Source organism: Mycetomoellerius zeteki, unplaced genomic scaffold (assembly GCF_001594055.1).
Source record: "Mycetomoellerius zeteki isolate Tzet28-1 unplaced genomic scaffold, Tzet1.0 scaffold114, whole genome shotgun sequence".
Classification (NCBI taxonomy): Eukaryota; Metazoa; Arthropoda; class Insecta; order Hymenoptera; family Formicidae; genus Mycetomoellerius; species Mycetomoellerius zeteki.
In genome coordinates this window covers 642,317-663,284 of record NW_017256062.1, presented here as the reverse complement: position 1 = coordinate 663,284, position 20,968 = coordinate 642,317, and the positions used below count along the sequence as shown (strand labels likewise).

General features: G+C 33.7%; 1 protein-coding gene across 1 annotated transcript in view; it reads left to right on the top strand.

Moving 5' to 3' along the window:
• The window catches only part of Cad87A (cadherin 87A), a 266,762-nt gene that overhangs the window by 193,852 nt on the left and 51,942 nt on the right, over nucleotides 1–20,968 (top strand). The window contains 1 exon segment of the mRNA XM_018457631.1: nucleotides 18,986–19,203. Within this exon segment, the coding sequence (XP_018313133.1) occupies nucleotides 18,986–19,203 (218 nt within the window).

Below are 20,968 nucleotides of genomic sequence, written 5' to 3'. Positions count from 1 at the left end.
TATCACGCTTCTCTTTGGTTAGAGGCAGCGTGACATCATCATTTTTATGCGACACGACCGATGGAAGAATTAGAGCTATATTGATATTTCACCAAAGAAACTATCGATCTCGTTCATTTGTAATTTACGTGCGTGCGATCTTCTCTCTCCCAATACTGTGTACAAGTCACCCCCGTTTTTTTGAAAATTTACTTTCCGGAAGATGTTGCTTCTGAGATTTTTCAGGGATTAATTTCCCTAGGGATTGCGTTGCTCATCCAGGACTGGGAATGCTCCATTCGTTACTAAAGTTGTTCGAGTGTGACTTGTGTCCCAACTTGCGCAAAATGCAGGATGTGACAAGATGTAGAGCACTCCGAAAGCCGTGAACTTTTTCTGAATCCACTTTCAGATTGTATCAGTCACTTCCAGATTGTATCTGAAATTAAAAAAAAGTTGGTAACTTCAACATCGCACGTTAATAATTTTTTACGTGCGTTGAATAATTGAAAAAATTAAATTTCTGAACGATTTCCGAATAAAAATGCAAATAGTCCGTCATATATCCGAGACAATTGAATATTTGTAACAATTTAATACTCCAAGCCTTTTAATGGTTAATTTAGGCTTTTAATTGGAATTAATGAACGTACACTGATCAATACGGTCAATTGTGTTTTTCTACTAATTGCGTAGAACTCTATAGTTGCAGGTTCATATTGTTCCTGCCTTTCATTTAATACTAAATATGACAAATTGCCTTTGCAGCATGAGTTGAAAATCAGAGTACATTTGCACGGCGAAAAAGAAGAGCGGATATCGCATCACATAAAAAAAAGAGAGAACGTCATTAAAAGTGATGACACTGTCAAGTTGAAAAAACGATCAATCCCGATCGCTAAATTAAACTTGCTGGAGACGCGGCCAGATACTAGAGTTTTAATACTATCCTAGAATTACGACCGCGCGAGAAAACTTTGGTAATTTTTTAAAAGTAAGAGAACAGGCCGCTTCTAAGGTGCAGCGTCTTGGTAAAACGCGGTCAGCTATAAGAAAGTTTCCGGAGCGAGACCGCGGCATAACTTCTTTTTTCTTTTTTCTTTTTTTTTTACATTTGGTCGGATCTTTGAAAGACGTCGGTAAACGCGTCTTGCAATTTGCCTTGCTGCAGTAATCGCGAACCTTTGCGATACCAAGCGTATCTCGAATACGCGCCAAGGTAGATAGAAATACAAGATATTTCGCTGGCGAGAATTGCTCCGGTCCGATTCTAATCATCCTTTTTACGGCTTGTGAAAATTTTTTACACCTCGCAATTTTACACCTCGCCCCGAAAAGTTCCGCCATCACGTCGACTCGCATCTCGTGTTCGTTCGGAAACTTTGTCGCTATCGTCGATAGTTGTCGATGATGATGGAAGGAACCAGCGAAAAGTTCAGCGCGTGTGTAATATTGCGCGTCCATCTAACCGAAATTTTTCCTGTGACAGCTAGCCAGCTGCGAAATCGATATCGCCGATATCGCTGTCGAAAATATGCAAGATCGCATGACCACAAGATAGATCGGAAAAGTTGGGCGGCTGCTGCAGTTGTCGAGGGACAAAACTTTGTAAATTGTTTATTGTTTATCTGCTTTAGACTTTGACGCAGTGTTGACGTAGGTGATGAAATGTTTAGAGAAATTTTTGAGCTCCTTTTTTTCGTTCCTTCTTACGAATTCTTCCTATTTATTTCGCATGTACTATAATAAATAATAACAAAATTATAATAGAGAAGGTATAATAAACAAAAATAATGATAGACTTTATTTTTGAAAAAAAAAATGGAGATAGTTTTAATTTTCATATTAAAAATATAGAATTATCTAGCTACACCAATTAATTAATTGCTTCCTTCCGCTTTCAAAATCGAAAGTAAAATGTTTTTTTAAAATGAAAAATGATTTTCCAACAATTTTTTTACCTGTTGTCAGCGAATTACAATCCGCTCACGTAGACTTGATCAAAGTGACAAGAAGGTGGAGATTCGTACGTGATAAGGGTTGCCGGTGGCACGCAGAGCTAGAGGAGGGGGGGACAGAGGAGCGCCGGTGCTCTCCCGAACTAATTATTTTTGATCCTGAACGGACTGGACCTCGACACACAATGGCCGACGGGGTTTCTTTTGTAACTGGGTGCGATTAATTCCATGCGCAGCGGAACGTTACCCGCGAGACTGCTCGTCTCAGTCCGAACCCTCGCCCTCCGCCACCTCGTCGTTCGTGGGGTACCCTCTATAGGATTCTCCGACGACCGAAAAGTCCGTTCACCATGCAAATCCACGCGCTGCCACCAGGGATTCCCATTAAGGTTCTCGGACCTTTTCGGCCCGAACGACTATTCAGACAGCTTCTTCGGATCACGTCCTGCTCCTTTCCTACTTAATGCAAAGACGAATTCGAACGCGCATTTATTTTGCAGCCCCGTCAGCTGGACAGATGACTAAGAGAAAATAGCTGATGAGACAATATTGTTTCAAAAGTTTTTCAAAAGAGAGGAAGAACTACTTTACAACAGAAAATTATTGATATTTAGAAACATGATGAAATATCATTTTTGTTATTTTCATTTCATAATTCTTAAAAACCTTTTTTGAGTTGTGACGATTTTGATATTTTACAAGACATATCAAATCCGGAACAATTCATCAAAAGTATAGGTATAATTTAATATATCGTCAAATTTATATCACTTTTGATTGGTTAAAATGATTAAGTTCATAATAATTTCTTCTTCGAACTTTGATCTCCAAAATTCGATCTCTTAACTCTAAATGTTCTCTACAAAGACTCTGCAGAAGACTCTTCTTTTTATTTACAAAAACGACAAAGTGTATCATTCTTATAGAAGGTTTTATCTCTTTGAAAACCTTAAGAGTGACACAAGAGCTAGTTGATGGACGGAAGTGAAGTTAAGTTAATTTTTTTATAATAACTTGAAAATCACATTTTTTTTTCGTTATGTCACTTTTGAAGAGGGAACAATATGTAGAATTTTAAAGAATTAATAATGATAAATGAGTATCAGAAGAGAAGCATTGAGATAAATTCTGAATATTTAATATAACGAAAGTACGATATTTAATTAAAATATCAATGTATCATAAATATCAATATTAGAAATCTATCAATATAGAAATCTCTTTTTAAAAATTTAAATTTTGACAAAATGCGAAGAACGACACTAATATATATGTATATATATATATATATACATTTATACATGCAATACATGTGTTAGCTTTCATATAAAATTCTTTCTGTATAATTGCGATGCAACCTTTATATTTTAAATGCTTAATTTAACATTATTAATATAACGATTATACAATATATTATAATGAGATGATAAATATTACAATGAGAGCCACGCATCGAATTAGTAAATAAAAAATATGTTCTTTTCAATATAATATATTATTTTTTTTCATTATAACATATAATATATTTAAATGATATAAATTTAAATAATAGCACGTAGCTTTTCGAAACCGATTTTCCGTGAGAAAATATACATATTAGGCGAAAAACAAGAAAAAATCGAGACCGCGCTGGCTGATATCCTCTTTTTTACGATAAATATCATTTGTTGGCCGCATGTCGCATCAATACTCGTGTTTGCGTTGGATATCATAGTCAATAATTCTTCCGCTGTCTTGCATATAATGATTTTCTAGCTCGATTTATGGATACTACTTGCTTTCTTCTCGCTGCAAACAGCCGGTATAAATTTGCATTGTCGATAAACTCCGGACTGTGTTTGCCTTTCTCATATGGTTATTTCGCCTCTTCAGTAAACTAAGGAAGTAGTTGTTTTCGATTATTGTTATCGTGGAGAAGTTAAGAAAAATTCATCTTTTTTTTATGTCAGAATGCATTTGTTCCTCTATTATTCACGCAAAAAAATATTTTGCTGCTCCAGCTAGAATTATAGCTATTTTTTGTATCTGATAGAAAATTATGTATCATACGCATAGAATTTATAGCACAAATTTAAATTCTATCTCTGTCATCTATATGATTAGTATCGCAGTATCTGTTAGAAATTTATCTCCAGCTATTTTTTGTATTTAGATAATTTTCGCTGTAACTGCAAGATCACTTTTTGAGTGTTCTCTTGCATTTATTCCTTTTATTCCCTTCCGCATTCACAAAATTCATTTTCTTTGTGTAAAAATAAGATTTTAAATATCTCCGTTGATCGTTGAATGTAATGTGAATGTACTTCATTGAAATGCACACCAATCGTTAATTTTTTTTACTATTACGATTTTTTGTAGTAACATTAATTTACAAACAAAATAAACGCATTTCTGTTTTTGTCGTGCTTATTACATCCGCTTTCTACATCAAACAAATCTTTCCTCGATTCGCAATTCCATTTGTAATACTAATTCAAATATTTGTGCAGGCATATATTTTGCACGGCTTGCTATTAATGAGGATAATATTGTATTATATAGAAATAACTTTATGCTTATACCGCATCAACGGCAACACACCGATCGTAAAGTGGATCACGATTCTAAACACGGTGAAATAGCAACGGTGAAGTAACGCCGATGAAATTTATCGTTGAGAATTTTGCTTCGACAACTTGTCGTGCGAGTTCTCTAACGAGCGAGATTAATGATGCCACCGTCTGAGCGGTGCTATACGGGATAACAATGTGTTGTAAAACTTGTTCTGACGTGCACAGGATATAGCATGTAACGGTATGTGAAGGTAATCGTGTCAATTATTCTTCTATAGCATTTATCTCGGCGCTTTTCAGGCTCTCTTACAATAGCAATCCACATGTATGATTTCGTAACGCTGCCATTGATTCCGACTTCCATTCACCGGTATCGGAAATGTATCGGAATACCTGTATCGCGAGTACGTATCTCCCCGGCCCCTTTTGTCTATAGCCGAGTCCCGTCGATTCACGACGATAAATTGTATATGAAGCTCGTAGAAGCGAATAGATTTGATTCCAGGGCTGTCAGATAAGCGAAATTCATGGCGGTTTCGAGAGGCGGAGAGAACGAGCGCGATTGCATCGACAATTTATTTTCCTATACCTGCAATAGAATCTATGTAAGTAGTACGAGTCGGCCGCGATGCCGACGGAACCCTTCTTCCTCGGCAGAGCGGTCTGACTTATGCATTAAGCCGTTGCACGTTCGCCAACGACGGGAGATGTTTTGCAGAATTCACGTACGCAATGTACGATAGTAATATCGCAATGGATGAGGAATTGTTTACGAATTACAAATATATTTTTTAATATTTGATTCTATTCGTTGAAAATTGAAATCGTAATCCAAAAATGATGTGGCGTATAACAAAGAGAATTATGTCTCCGCGAGGGGATGTAAAGCATGCTGGATATCTCGCGGGAAACCGATGCAATATCGCGGCACGACGAAACCACTCGCTTTCTCGCGAGAAAGAGGAGGAGGTTGCATCTCGAAGTGGCTGCGCTCTCACAGCATCGCTCATATGGCTCGGCTGCAGCAAAATCTCTTGGAGCGCCCGTGCCGCCGCCACGCCGGCGCATATAAGGGGCTGCAGATACCGCGTAAAACGCCAACCACCACATTTATCCTCAAACTTCGGATCCACGGCGACGTGGCGCGGGTACTCGCGCTCACCTATTCGGCGATATACGTGCGAGCTTTCAAGGGAATTGCATTAACAAGTCTAAAATAATTTCCCGGATCAGTAGCCTTATCCGAGATCCCGAAAAGAATCTCGTCTCCACCTCGGTTCTTTTCCTCTGTAACTGTCCGTTTCTCCTCCTTTTACTGTTTCTTCGAAACTACAAAATCGCACTTTCGGTTGCAAAAATAGATCGTGCAATTATATTCGTGTTAATATATGTTAAACATATAGTGTTAAAATAACACAATTTATAAGAACAAATAACGTAAAAATAATAATTTTTTAAATGAAAATTCTAAGGTAAATGAATGAAATGTGTTAATTTGAGATATTGTAAATGTTAAATTTATTGAAACATGTTAATTTAACATATTAATAAATGTTAATTTTAATGAAGAGATAATTACTTATAAATTATGTGAATGTTACGTTTTTTATGTTAATTTATTTTATATAATATTTGTATTTCTAACATGTTCATCTTGTGTTAAATAAACACAAAAAAATTTGAGATTTTTTTTTTAAACAGTAAAGTTTAACGTAAATTTTCGAACTGTGTATTTTATTTATTTGTATTTTACTTATTTATACATTTTATGTTAGCATCAAAAAAGACCTTTTTATCCTCTACATCATGTTACGGTTATTTGTTATGTCAAAATAAGAAATACCAAAGTTATTATTATTCCATTTTCGTTCTTCATGTATATTCATCATCCCGCGCGAAAGTTTGGGCACTGTCTTGCCTGTCTTGTCGTTTCTACTTCCTCTATCTATCCCACAGCATCCATTTATCTTTTTCTTTCCTCTCTCCGCCTTTTTTATTTGCGCTCGCAGCCAGTTTCGGCGGAGCACTTTGCTCGATGGCGAAACGCGCCAAGACGGCCGTGCGTCCTCCGAAAATCCGATTTCCGTTGAGCTTAAGGCAATCGATATCGCGGGATTACTTGTGTAACTACGGAGTGCTACACCCGAAAAGACTACTCTCAGTTTCCGCGTCGGAATGGTCATTTTTTAAAATAGACGTCGGAGAGTGCACACGAGCTGTTTATCCAATGCGTTGGACGTTCTTTGGCTAATGGCGCGGTAGAATCGCGTGGCAGTGTTTCATCGAATTCCAAATAGATCTTCTCGTATTTCAAGGATAAGGATCTTCGTCGTTCTTGCCTCACACAGGCATTATCAGTTCGCGAAATTGATATTTTATTTGAAGAATTATATACTGAGAGAAAATATGGTTGTAATTGCTATAATTTAATTATAATTTATTTTTGGGACAACTATATTTATAGTTATTTTAACCATTCAAATATAGTTAATTGTGCTATTAATAATACACTACTTGAATCTTCAGTTTTTTTAAACACATTTTATAATCATTATTATATAAATAGTAAGTGAATTTAAGAAAATTGTTATACTCTCTCACTATAATTGTGATTACATTTACTAAATGAAAATGTTTATTTTATTTACCATTTATATCTTGATATTTTACTATATTAGATTTGAAATTATTATAATTTATGGTATAAGTTTTTTCATATTTGAGAGAACTATATATACATGTATGATCATTGTTACTAATATTATAGCAGTAATAACCAAAAATGGAGCTCCTAATCATAATTATTTTACCGTACAATTATAGTCACAATATCAAACACTTTTCTCTTTGGGCATATACGACTATGAGTACAAGAATACAATTGACACGAAGAGAAACGAAGACAAAGCATGTCCTCTATTTTTCAAAATTTAGATCATCTTAATTTAAAATTTTGATGAAAACATCAAATATTATTTGCAATGAGGATGAATTCATCGTCTGAATTGTTTGTTTATTAGCAATAGAGAGCCGTAAACTGTTAGTACTAGCGCCACCGTTTAATGTCTGCTAATTTATTCCAGACTTTAAATTCCGACGTTCCTTGGTTTCGCGGGAATTTGTGAAAACTAGAAGTAACGAAACAGAAGGGGATATCGCGCGCGATGAATTAATTGTTGGACATCTTAGCGGTGCGATAACACCGGAGGAACCTGTTAATTTCCTGCCGCGCTGAAAATACGGCTATTTTATGATAATTAATCTCAAGCGATGTTACAGGGTTTTTATATCTTAATTATGCATCACCTCGACGTAATATATTTGGACGAGAGAACTCGTACTATTATAAAGCTATATATTAATTGATTAGTATCATTATCTGTATATTGATTGATATTGATAAGTGATAGTCTATAAATATGATAGCATTACTAGACATAAAATGATAGTATCACTATTTGTATATTGATTAATATTGATTGATATTGTATATTAATTGTAATATTAATATCAATTATAATTTTGTAAAACATAAGAGTATATAAAAAAAATTCGTTAGTGTGATATTAATTTTTAAAAGTCTGAAGAATCGTAATTAAGAACATTTTTTTATTATTCACACTGTAAAAAGTGCAGTGTTTAAAATGTTTCCGTTTAAAACATCTTTCCAAAACAAAAGTTTAATAATAAAAGATACTTCAATTTTAAATATTTCAGTGTTTTAAATCCAAACACATAATGTTTTGTTTATTGTGAAAAGTTTAAAACTAAAACATCTTTAAGCATTTAAAAAACAGAAACAAAAATAAAACATTTTTATATCTTAAAATTAAACACTTCTTTTATGAGTGCAGTGTAGAACTGAAAATATTTTCTATGAGCCACTTAGATTTTGAAAAAAAGTTCGAAACTGCCACTTCTTATGACAGTTTTAAATTGTTCTTCAAAATCTAAAATCTAATATTGTATCTAGAATATAAGAACATACAAGATTGTTTTTATTTAGATTACCATATACATTACGAATATATCCGACGAGAAAATTAATTGCATATCCGCAGTTTTATCCGCTATGGATTCTATAAACTGCAGAAACGCGAATCCACACATTTCTCAGAATACACCAAAGGTATATATCTATCTTGTTATATAGACGCTGTGGCACGTTTGACTCAGATGAAATGAAGCTAAGCTGGTACTCGCCTTTATGCCAAGCGGTTTGCCCTTCCTTTTGGACCATACGAATCTTCTAAGTAACAGACAGAATCAATTTCTAATAGTTCTTTTCTTCTGTTTTTTCACACACGACGAGATAAGGCGCATCCATTATTAAAATTTACTTTTGTTTCGAATCCGAGCATCGATTGCGTTTGACACATTTTATGTGATATCCCTGCTTTCATATTAATACTCACGCAAAATTCTTATATAATCTTGGTTATTGATTCTCACTGAACAATGACGATTGATGACTTATTTGCTTTGACATGGCGTGATGCCGGGACGTTACAATCTGTTTTTTGACAATTATTGCGATTGCTTATCGCACCTTCTTTGATTTCAACGTTACACCGATTACAATACGTAAGATCATTTCATTGCAAATATCAACTACACATCTCTTGCAACAATTTATCTTAAAATGTCTCATCAAATTTAGTCAATTAATATTCCATCATCTAACGTCTAGCTGAAAAAGAACCGGTAGTTCCGAAATGTTTTTTATATTCCCGAATTTTTTTATATTTTTTTTATATTTTTCTTTATATTTTTTCTTTTTTTTTTATATTTAATTTTGTATGTCGATTGTTGTAATCGAATAATTATTTAAATATTGTCAACCATCTTTGGCTCGGTCATTGACTTTGTTCAATATTTCATTTATTTTTGTATTTTTTCACGAAACTCAATTTCCCATGCGTGACTTAAAGTATATTAAAAGAATACTGGTGCTGTCTATTTTATCGACAAAAATTTTATTTTTATTATATGAGACATACCTTGCATTGGTATCACAGAATTAAAATTCCTTTTCCACGATTAAAATACATATACTGACGTATCTGGCTCAAATATATTTTGTGCTAAAAATAAGAAAAAAATAATGAAATTATAGTTTTTCTTCTCGATTGTTACCTCACAATGGTGATTAAAGCTATCACTTTACTGAAATATTTATTTCGTCAAAAGTTTATGCAGGTCATATAATGTCGGCGAAATAAAGACAGAGCCAAATGTAAAATAAATAAATAAGTAATGGTGAATCGTGTTAGAATTAAATTTAGAAGGTCTATATTGTATCTTGAAATACACATGAAAATTAAAAAAATGAGCGAATTTACTAGAATATTTATAATTTTATTGGTCAATACTTAAATTAATGTAAATTTGCTCACTTTTTTCACCTCATTTCAAAATACATAATTGATCCTCTCTAGTCTAATTTAAAAGATTACTTTTTTTTACAAATTGTATACAAATGTGCGTGCAATAAGACATAGCAATAGTATGTAGTAATTGTGATAACTCGTAAATCGTATATTTATAAGTCTCATTTAATCGAAAAAACAGTAATCCTGTGTCGGAGTTTGGCTGTCATGCCAAGCATCCCCTTAAACTTAATGTAAATGACATTTTATTAATCCATCATTTTATATTTGCACTCTTGAATCAAACTTAATTTACGAAATGCCACTCAGCTCATACTTCGAATGTGTTACAATAGGAAAAAGAAAGCAATAATTTATTCCAAATAAATTAACAGTGTCCAGGAAAAACCGATAATTTACTACAATAGGAGTAAAAAGATTCCTTGTGGAAAGATATGATACGTATTACGACAAAAACGGTCTCTTAACCGATTACGATCGATATTTATCAATATTATATGCGTATACCTGCAGGTTTCTCTATGTTAGTGGAGATTTATTTTCGTGCAGTTCAATTTCCAGACAACGACCCGCGTTAAATTTCACTGGTTCCCATTTTATGATATCGTATTAATCTTTCATATTACGCGTATCTTTACGATGTTTATTTTCAGCTTATGGATAACTAATAATTCATTGCAATAAAAGTAGAGGAAATATTACAAGATTATGACAAATTTTAACGAGTATAGTCGAACGATTGATATTTATTAATGATTTTATAAATTATGCGCCTATATTACCAATTCTGAAATTGAAAATTTACAATTTTATTATATTAAATTATTAATTTATAAATTAAATTTTATAAATTCATAAAATTTATAATTTTACTACGTCAACATTGTTCTTAATTTAATATCTATTTTAATATTACTATAATAATTGGAATAAACACTCAAGTTATTGATAAAGTAATATTCGTAAAGTAACTTTAAAACGCGCTTTCTCGAAAAAGCTTCGGTCCTGCGCGGTGAGGAACAGACGCGTTTATTTCGCAGGATACATTGCCGCTTTCAGGGTTAATGGCGCGACGAGCAACAGAATGGTCGACAATAACGTGGTTTATGTGAAGAGAGCGGATCATAAGTACGCCTAGGAGGTGTAATAAAAAGGGGCTCACAACGCGAAAATTGTTCCTTATCGCGCGTGCGAAGGGTTGACGCTGGAAGAACGATTCGGAAATTGAGAAGATTAGTGAGCGGTGGCTGGAAAGAAGGAGGAGGTGAGAGACGGGCGGATGGTCTGCCGAGGGGAGATCGCAGCCCCGAGCCATGATTGCATAGAGTTCAACCTCGAAGAGGAGAGTCGCACGACGAGGATGATAGTTACCGATTCAACCGTATCTAGCTTTTCGATTTCCGTCAATCCCTCGTAATAATCGACTTTTTCGCGATCCCGAGAAAATCCTCGTGCCCCCCGATTATTCCGTGAGTTTTCACGCAATTAAGATGACAATTATAGCGGAATTGCAATCGCGTTCGCCCGCCTGAAATCGTATGAAGTGGACTCCAAACAGGACGATTTCATTATTTTCTTTACGTTTTAAAATGTTTACTCTTCATTACCCAGAACCATGTCATCCTTAGCGCATTAATTGGTAGTACACTCGCGAATTGAAAACAGTCAAAATTTCTTGAAATTGAAACTATATTGTACTAGAAGACTTTCACACGCTTGTGCAATTACAATGAGATTGATCGTTTCAATACTGAGATATAAGCAATTAACTGCATTTTTTACACGTGCCGTCTACTCAGGTATACAAAGTTCATGAAAATGTCACATTTATTTTTGTAGAGCCTAAACTAACAGTAAGATGCTAATAAAAAATGAGCATGTGATGAAAGAATATGAAATGAAGGTTGTGAAAAAAATTCATAATTTTTTACTGTTTAGTAAATGTATTCATTTTTTTTCCGCGTGTGCGTGCGGCCTTGATTAAGCGCAATCAAAAGTTTTCTCTCACTGGCGGGAGTGGAAATATCGCCAATGAGCGCGCGATGGGATCTAACTTTTGAATGGTATTGTCGCAAGTGTACTACTTTAATTAAAGTAATGTTTTTAAATGTGTAACATGGTAAATAAATGATTGATGTTCGTTCAACTTTTTTACTTACTAATACTGCAATATATATTACAACAAGTTGTTAACATTTGACACGATTTCTTATTACAATTATTAGTTGTTGTTTCACTCTTACTTATCATGTAGAATATTTTTTATTTCATTTTGTTACATGTAAGAACTGATAAAGACCAAGTAAAGATAGAAAACATTATTCTTTTTCGTTAGTAAAGTAAATAAATTAATAAAAAACTTGTTACATTACATGTGGTATTGTTCCTTTCTGGCCGCTTTCTTTTAATAATATATGCATAGTATATTTTTTCACATAGAGCATGAATATTTTTCGATGATGGTCTTTTAATTTTTTGAAGATATAGGAATAAAAATGTCGGTCGAAAGTTCAACTATTAATTTGGAGGCGGTGGAGATATGCGGAGTTAAGGTAGTTATAGTAAACGGTAGTTAGTGACTGAAATTTATGGTAATTCAGTTATTTGCGTCATTCGTGATGCTCGATACCGACCGTCACTCGTTCGCCCGCTCAAGGAAAGTTCAGTCCGCGTCATTCTCGAATCCCTTATTTGAATTTACAAAATGCGTTTGAAGAAAACTTCCTCGGGAAAAGTTACTACCGCTTCTCTTTTGATGGATCAGAGAAAATTTGTGCGTACAACGGTCGCGGTTTCCAACAGTCTTACTTCTTCGATGCAGTAGCGAGACTTTCAGAGACTTCGCTTTATCTCTTCTACTGACGAACTTCTTGGAATCATACCGAATCACGAATTTTCTTTCCGTTGTTTCATACTTTCAACGTAAGAGATCAAAGCAATTCTCGTGTAACAATGTTTATCTTTGCAAAATCTTTAATCTTATAATTAATATAATTTCAGATTTAATATATTAATTACGTAGCATGTTACATAAAGATATAACTAATTAGCAAATATACAATTTTACGGCTTCCTTTTTATTTTTACTGCACAGAGAAAAATAATTGAATAATTTTTACTTTATAAGACTAATAAAAATATTCTCTATTTTTGCCGAACCTTTTATTACAAACTTTACTTGCCTGAAAGTAAAAATCATACGAGCAATAGGACTGAGGAGGCCCATCAAATATTAAACAAGCACAAATAATGCTTACAGAGCTGTGATGAATGGCCTGATTTTGCATGTGTGCAATGACATATGATTCTTTCGTGAAGCCCTTTCCGAACATTAATTCCGTTTCTTACTATTATGTACAAAACGATGAGTGTTTAGGTTACTTTTCGTAAAGAAACCTTTATCGCAAACATAACATACAGCACATAAAAATATATACAGGCGAGAAACCATATATTTCCTTTCACATTTCTGTATTCATAAATGCATAAATTTTTTCAAGTGTACGAATAGATATGTATTTATACAAAATATATATCTATTCATACACTTAAAAAATAATTCCTGTAATTCTTGTTATGCATTGATACGAGTCTATTTATTTTCTACATATTCATCTGATACAGACGAAATTGCAGAAGAATAAGTAGGTGAGCATTTCAATGCATAACAAGAATTAGAGGAATTATTTGATAATTCGATAAATAACAGTGAAGTATATACTGAAGTTGAACTCTGCAAATGCGAAGAATCTGGTAAAGCCTTTAAGCGTAAATCGCATTTGCTTGATCATGAAAGAATTCATACCTCCTCCTCAGTCCTATTGTTCGTAGTCGAGCGTGGTGACATGCTCTCACATGCCTGTGCACATGCTGATTGTATCGCACAGTCATATGGGACCTATACGTCGATTCTGAAAACGACGAAATTTTGTTAGAGAAGTTCTCTTAGCAAAAATACTCTCGATAGGTTGCCGTTCCCTTCCGAGAGGAGACACGAGCGTATGAAAATATTTTTAGTTCTACCGGGAATCGAATCCGGGATCTCTGGCACAGCAGACTAGTGAGACGCTGTCTGCTCTGCCACGCTCTCGGTATAAAGAATCATTTAGTGCTAATTTACCCGACTATGTCTTCCGAACACAGTCTAATTTCAAGATTGAATATACGTGCTTATTATTTTTGTATGTATGACGATCGCTTTTATGTATAATGTATTATAAATCGACAAACAAGAATTATATTATTCTATGAATAAATATGACAAATTATCTGAAAATTTATAAGAAATAACGAGAAGGATTATTACCAGATACATGATAAAATATGAGAAATGAAAAATTTTTTACGAGAAAATATGAAAGAAATACGACAAATTAGAAAGTAGAAAACTTTATAAATGATAAAATATGTAGAAAAAGTTATATTTTCTCATTGCACTTGATGAGTATTTATTAGAAAGTGTTCATTCTATGAGTAAATAACATATTAGATATGTAAAAAATTATAAGAAGCTATAAGAAATTATGAGAAATTATAGAAAATTATGCGGAATTTTATGAGAAATTATGAGAAAAATTTTTACTAGGGCGTGCTTCGCATTTTTTTACCATAGTAAAAGAGCTGCGCAGCAGTTTTATAATGATAACGAAATTTGCGTTAAGAGTTATGGAATAATAGGCCTTCAGCTTCTATATTCTGTAACTCGTTATGACAGTAATGATATCGTTATATTAAAATATCCATATTGCAGCAATATTGCAATATTGCGCATTATTAAAATATTGCTGCAATGTTTCGTGCTGTAGGAGTTGTACTAATCATGGTATAAAAACAAGGATATGCTTCTGTAGATTCGCGCATTGCAACCAGTTCATGTCACAATCATGCAAATTCGGCTACTTTTGTAGTGCCCAGCTGGCAATAAAATATGGCTGCCCTTTGCTGTAGAGATGAAAGTGTGAGTTGCTAACGTGTACATTTTAAAGTGTACATGTGGCGATTCATCACTCATTCCTCAAAAATAAATTAGATAAGAATATCTTAAACAGCCATTATATATTTTTTCTTTGTTTTGTAAAGAGAGTACAAAGAAAGTTTTTAGCTAATCATGTATTTTTCCAGGTAAATGATGTGAATTGTTTTTTATGAAAAATATTAATTATTATTAAAAATATAAAATCACTTTCTATTATATAAATCTTTTCGAAGTTTCTGTGTCCGTGGTGAGAGTATAAATCTAGTTTGAATGACATTAATATCAACGTATATTATATACTTACAGATGTATTGTGTGTGCATATTTCTCTTTACTAACAATAAGAAGTAAAACATTGTACGTTGAAATTGTACGTGATACGTGTTAGTATAAGTTATTTGAATTTAGCGGTGAGAAATCATGTTTTAAAAATGAATCTTATTGTAAGATACTGTAATTCAAAGCTGTAAGTTATTTCTCGAAATTGAAACTGTACATTGTACTAGAAGATGTTGACATACTTGTGCAATTATAATGAGTTCGACGTTTCAGTACTGAGATGTATGCAATTAAAAGCTGAACTTTTTATACGTGGCGCCTATACAAAGTTCATGAAAATGTCGCGTTTGTTTTTGTAGAGCCTAAACTAGCAGTGATATGTTAATAAAAAACGAGAATGCAGAAACATGAAATAGATGTTATGAAAAGAATTTTATAATTTTTATCGTTTAAAATAATCATATAATTTTTTACCATTTAGTTTGCGAAAGAGTTGTGAAAACAATTTTCATCATTTCGATTTATCAATCTGTCTGCGAATCGAAGGGAGATAGCAATGAGCTGCATGACTATATGTGTTCATTTTTCCTCGTATGCGACCATGAATATGCACAATCAAAAGTTTCCTCTCACTGGCGGGAATGGAAAGTGTACGGCAAATCGTTTCACTTTATAGCATAAATGAAATGTAATCGAATGTTAAATTCTTAAAAAATAATTGTCTAAAAAAATTTTTAATAATGAATTAAAATTATGTCGTGAAATAATAATAATTCCACGAATTAAAATTATGTCGAGACATAATAAAAATTATTTTCATTTTAGGTCAGACATAATTTTAATTCAGTAAATTATTATTATGTTGCGACATAATTTCATTTCATCGAATTATTATTTTCCTATTCAATATAATTATCAACAATATCGATTATTGCATTTTTGATGATAGAAGTAATCGTTCGTCTGTATATGACGGCTCTGCTCAAAGAAAAATAATTTAATTTTTAATTCATTTCTAAATTATTATTAAAATTATTATTAAAAATCTCGTTAGCTGTGATAATTTTTCGCTAATTAATCACTATACTGTTTATCCTAACATATCATTGATTTGCAAATGTAATGTGAATCTCGGATGGTCTTGGGTCAACGGCGCTGTATTGCAGTAGGTACTTTGTCGCACAATTTTTCTATTTACGAGCGGTGTACGCTATTCACGTAAAAGTCCGAACTCGTTACAATGATGGCGTCGTATGACCCGACGCGTAATGGCAAAAATTCTAAGCGACTGTCGTGAATTCGCGACGGTGGCGGCTGCAAAGAAAGGAATGAGATGGTGATCGTATATGTCGTTATCCCTTTAACGATTATCTTTACTCCTCGAAGATGCTTCTTTTCGTCGTCGTCGTCGTCGTCGTCGTCGTTCAGGCCATTGTTGCGAGAGAGAGAGAGAGAGAGAGAGAGAGAGAGAGAGAGAGAGAGAGAGAGAGAAATGAAAGAAGAGGATAGGAAGAGAAAGGAAGAGAGAGGCACGGAAAGCCGCAGCTGCAGTCTCGCAGTATCCTTGCGTCGAATGAGGTCTGTAAAAAAAATATAGCGTGCCCCATTGGCCGATCCTAAAGTCCGCGATGTATCTATTACGTCCGCCACAATTTCCGACTAGAAACTGCGGAAGTTCAGAAAGAAGTTTCTGCGGCTTCGGGAGGGCTACTTCGTACGCTCGAACTTGGTAATAGTTTTACGACTTTTCAGGCTTACTGCAGGGTCGAGCCCCGATGCTCGCGAATTAGCGGCCTGGGACCTCCAGGCTCTTTTGAGTCTCGAAGTGCCGTGACCCACGAACAAAGCTCATCTAACAGTTTCCCAGGGCTGAGATGATTGTACAGGGTGTTCCGTCACTGATTTCCATTTCTTTTGTTTCGTCGATAATTTGATTCTGAGTTTTTTTTTTTCTTTAATTTACAGTTTCATGCCGCGAAAATAATTACAAGAAAGATAAAAAGACATGCTTTTCACTGCAATTTTTTCTAGATAATATAGGCCGGTATTCGTAGTCAATTCTTATATTCAAGATCGTTTTAATCTGACATAAGCCATAGAACCATATTAGCATCTTAAAACATTATTTAAATAGTCTTAAAATAAGAAACGACTATGAATATCGAGCGCAAAGTACGGTTTTGCTGAAGTATAGAAAAATTTAGCAAGCTACAAATCAGGAAATAATCTTGTTTTGGGTCATCAAAATAATTATGCAGGACACTAAAATTAGCTTCTAGAATGTTAAAACTTTTTGCAGTATTGCTCATTATGCTTGAAATTCTTATGTTAAAACTATTTTGATAATCCAATAACATTATTTTCAGATCTTCTAGCTAAACTTTTAGGTACTTCAACCAAATTGTTCTTTCCACGTGGCCATAATATCATCTGCTTAAACGTTTAACACGAATGTAAGAAAAAATGTGAAAGATTTCTCTTTAAAACGAACGATTTGGAAATATGTATGTACACGAGGAATAAAGACATTTCATTCAAGTATACAGTGCAAAATATCGATGTTCTTTTTTTCAGAAAAAGAATACGTAATATAAATGCTTTCCTTAGATATGAATAATTCGATAGTTTCTTCTTTCGCTGAGAAATACAAGAGTTATTAGGTTTTAAGCTCAAGAATCCATTCTCCGAAGCATTTGTCTCTTGTGACAAAGCATTCTTTTCTCTTGTTCTCGTCTTCAAACGATATAATGATATAATGTGATATAAGAACTGGGAAAGCTTCTCTGACGACGCGATATATTTTCTTGTTCAACGCACTGAATTGGGATTTCCGTATTGATTGCGCCTGTCGCAAAAGGAGTATGAAAACACTAAGCTCCGGATCTCGCAACGAAATTGATTATCGACAGGTCCGGCGGACGATATTGGCGGGTAAAAATCGATTTCCGCGCAACGGATACATCAATCATAATCTACTTAGCTCGTGTAGCCTTAATCATCTAAATCGATCCGACAGCGATTATGTACAATAAATGCGCGACCCCAACACTATGTACATACTTAATGATTGAATTCACTGACTCACGGAATGACTAATACACAGTTCTGATTACTCTATCACCTTCATCGTAGAAATCGAACGTTTTACACTCAAAAAAGTGATCTTGCAGTTACAGCGAAAATTATCCAAGTACGGAAAATAGCTGGAATAGATAAATTTCTAGCAGGTACTGCGATATTAGATATGTATTGCATCTAATCATATAGACGACAGAGATAGAATTTAGATTTGTGTTATAAATTCTATGCGTATGATACATAATTTTCTATCAGATATAAAAAACAACTATAATTCTAGCTGCAACAGCAAAATATTTTTTGCGTGCAAATATTAACGTGTTGTCGACTAAAAGAGAAATACGAGTGTAGGGCCAAATAATTGACATCTTCGGACAAAGAAAGTAATAAAATATAATAATGCAAATTATGACAATTAATGTTTTACTTCTTGACTTGTTTTTCAAACATGTGTTCTAATCTAAATAAAACTTCTATAATAAGTTAATGATAAATGAATAAACTTTTTATGTGTTTCTAAAATATTATTCAATTTTTTTACATTTTCTCAAAGTTTAATAACTCAGAAACTGTACACGTTTTGATAGAATGAACTTTCGGGACACCCTAAATATTTCGTTTCGAGCGAACGCAGCTCGCAGCATGTAAGGGGAGTGATAACGAGAGGAATAAATGCTAAGATATATAGGAAGAAATTCTCCGGGCGTGTGGGTGATCAGTATGGCCAACCACAAGAAACTCTCGAAAACAAACGTTTCTTTTTTGTTGTTCCAGCGGGTAACAACGTGAACGAGCCACCTATCCTGGAAGCCGGAGGATATCCTACGGGCTTGCCACTTTCGGAATCGACCAAGGTCGGGACGGAAGTATTCGTCCTGAAGGGCCACGATCCCGAAGGATCGCCAGTGAAATATGGCATACAACTCACGGACCATTTCGTCGTCAACCCGCGTACCGGTGTCATCACTTTGGCGAAGCCGCTCAATCGCGAGGTAAAACATCATTTGATTTAGACGATCGACGTCTTTATAGAAGAGAGAGCTTGCACGCAAATTGCACGCAGCTCTTATTTGAGCGACATCACCTTATCTTGCTAGCGGTATTCTAAACTCGTATTGCAATATTTTACGCGCGACTTCACCGACGTCATTTGTCTCTGATAGTTTTTTTTTATATTTATATGCCTCGACCCAGATTTGAAATCTCTTTTTCCTTCCCTATCTTTTTTTATTTCTTTGATTATAATAATGTAGAAAAAAAAGAAAAGTTATTTATTGAAATAAATATATCACATATTATTATATGTATAATTGCCATTTTCTCATAAACCGAACTTTTAAAAGCGACAGAAATAATTTAATCAATTTTAACTTCTATATATTATATAAATGAAAATAAGGTTAATGCAACTATAGAATTTTTTTTGTTTAAATTCGGACTGGAACTGTCAGTTGATTAAGAGAAATTGAGAGTTACATAAAATTTTAATCAATCAGAATGATCGCCGGAAGCTGATACAAATTTATCTGAACAGTTCTGCTCTTGTTAAATTCATCTTGTTTAGGAGAGTTTCTGGTAGTACATACTATATTTACATCACTTATACTACTTATATCACTGTAAAGTAAACAGCGTCATGAATACTGCTTATGAGGTTCATGCAACTACTTAAGTGCTAAGAGGACACGCTTGAGTTCGTAGACAGTGTCGTCTTATCTTCAGCACGTCCCTGTGTACCTAAGAGAACAAGTAATTAGTTATTATCAAACATATTTAGTAGCTAGAATATTAAACACTTGACATTTAATTAAATCATTGCGCGTTAAATGAAATAAATTTAAAAATAATTTAAAAACAAAAATTCTTTACAGGTTTTAAAATAATAGCATCAAATCAATCATTTGCGTTGAATTCATCAACGATCTAATTAAATTTGGGGAGATTATTAGTATTTTAAATTATGTTGAAAGTCCGAAAGTTATCGGCGCGCAATCATATTTCTGAGATATATTTATTTAAAATACATACGTATATATATTAGTCTAACATACCTATAACTTTGACCGCTTATTGGCGCTTCTCGTATTTAGTTGATTTAAAAATAAAAATTTGCGATGTGTGTGTGTATTTTAATCTCCACGTCTGATTAATTTTGTTTGGTCGACACGAAATTATTGAGTAAATACTGATTCAATTCGTTTTTCAACTTGTATTCATCAGGGATGTGACCGAGGAATTATTTAATCATCGATCCGTTCCACAAATCGGTTATTTATATAGCTTTCGTGTCGCGAAATCGAGATTCAGTACAAATTCCGTTTTCTCAATTCTCTTCTCTCTCACCTCTCAACACAGATATATAAACATTTTATTCTAACTTGTTTCTTTTCGTAATTATTACGAACTATTTCTTTATTGAATTATTCAACAATGTTACAGAGATTATGTTACAGAGATAATGATCATTACATCATTACATTCTTCTTTCATAAAACTACCATGCAATCGACAATGTGTACTATGATATATTCGTATTCGGCTACGCTTTGGAAATGCATCGTTGATTTACAGGAATTTAATTTAATCACGGTTGATCATATCTCCGAATCATAAATATTAGCGCGAGCGATCGATTCAAATATGCCGTGTGAGCGTCAGTGAAATTGAATACGAATCGGATGCGCGAATATACTTTTCATTCACATGATTTCAACGATAATCCGATCTTTATGCGTTCCTGCGCTTTAGAAATAAGCG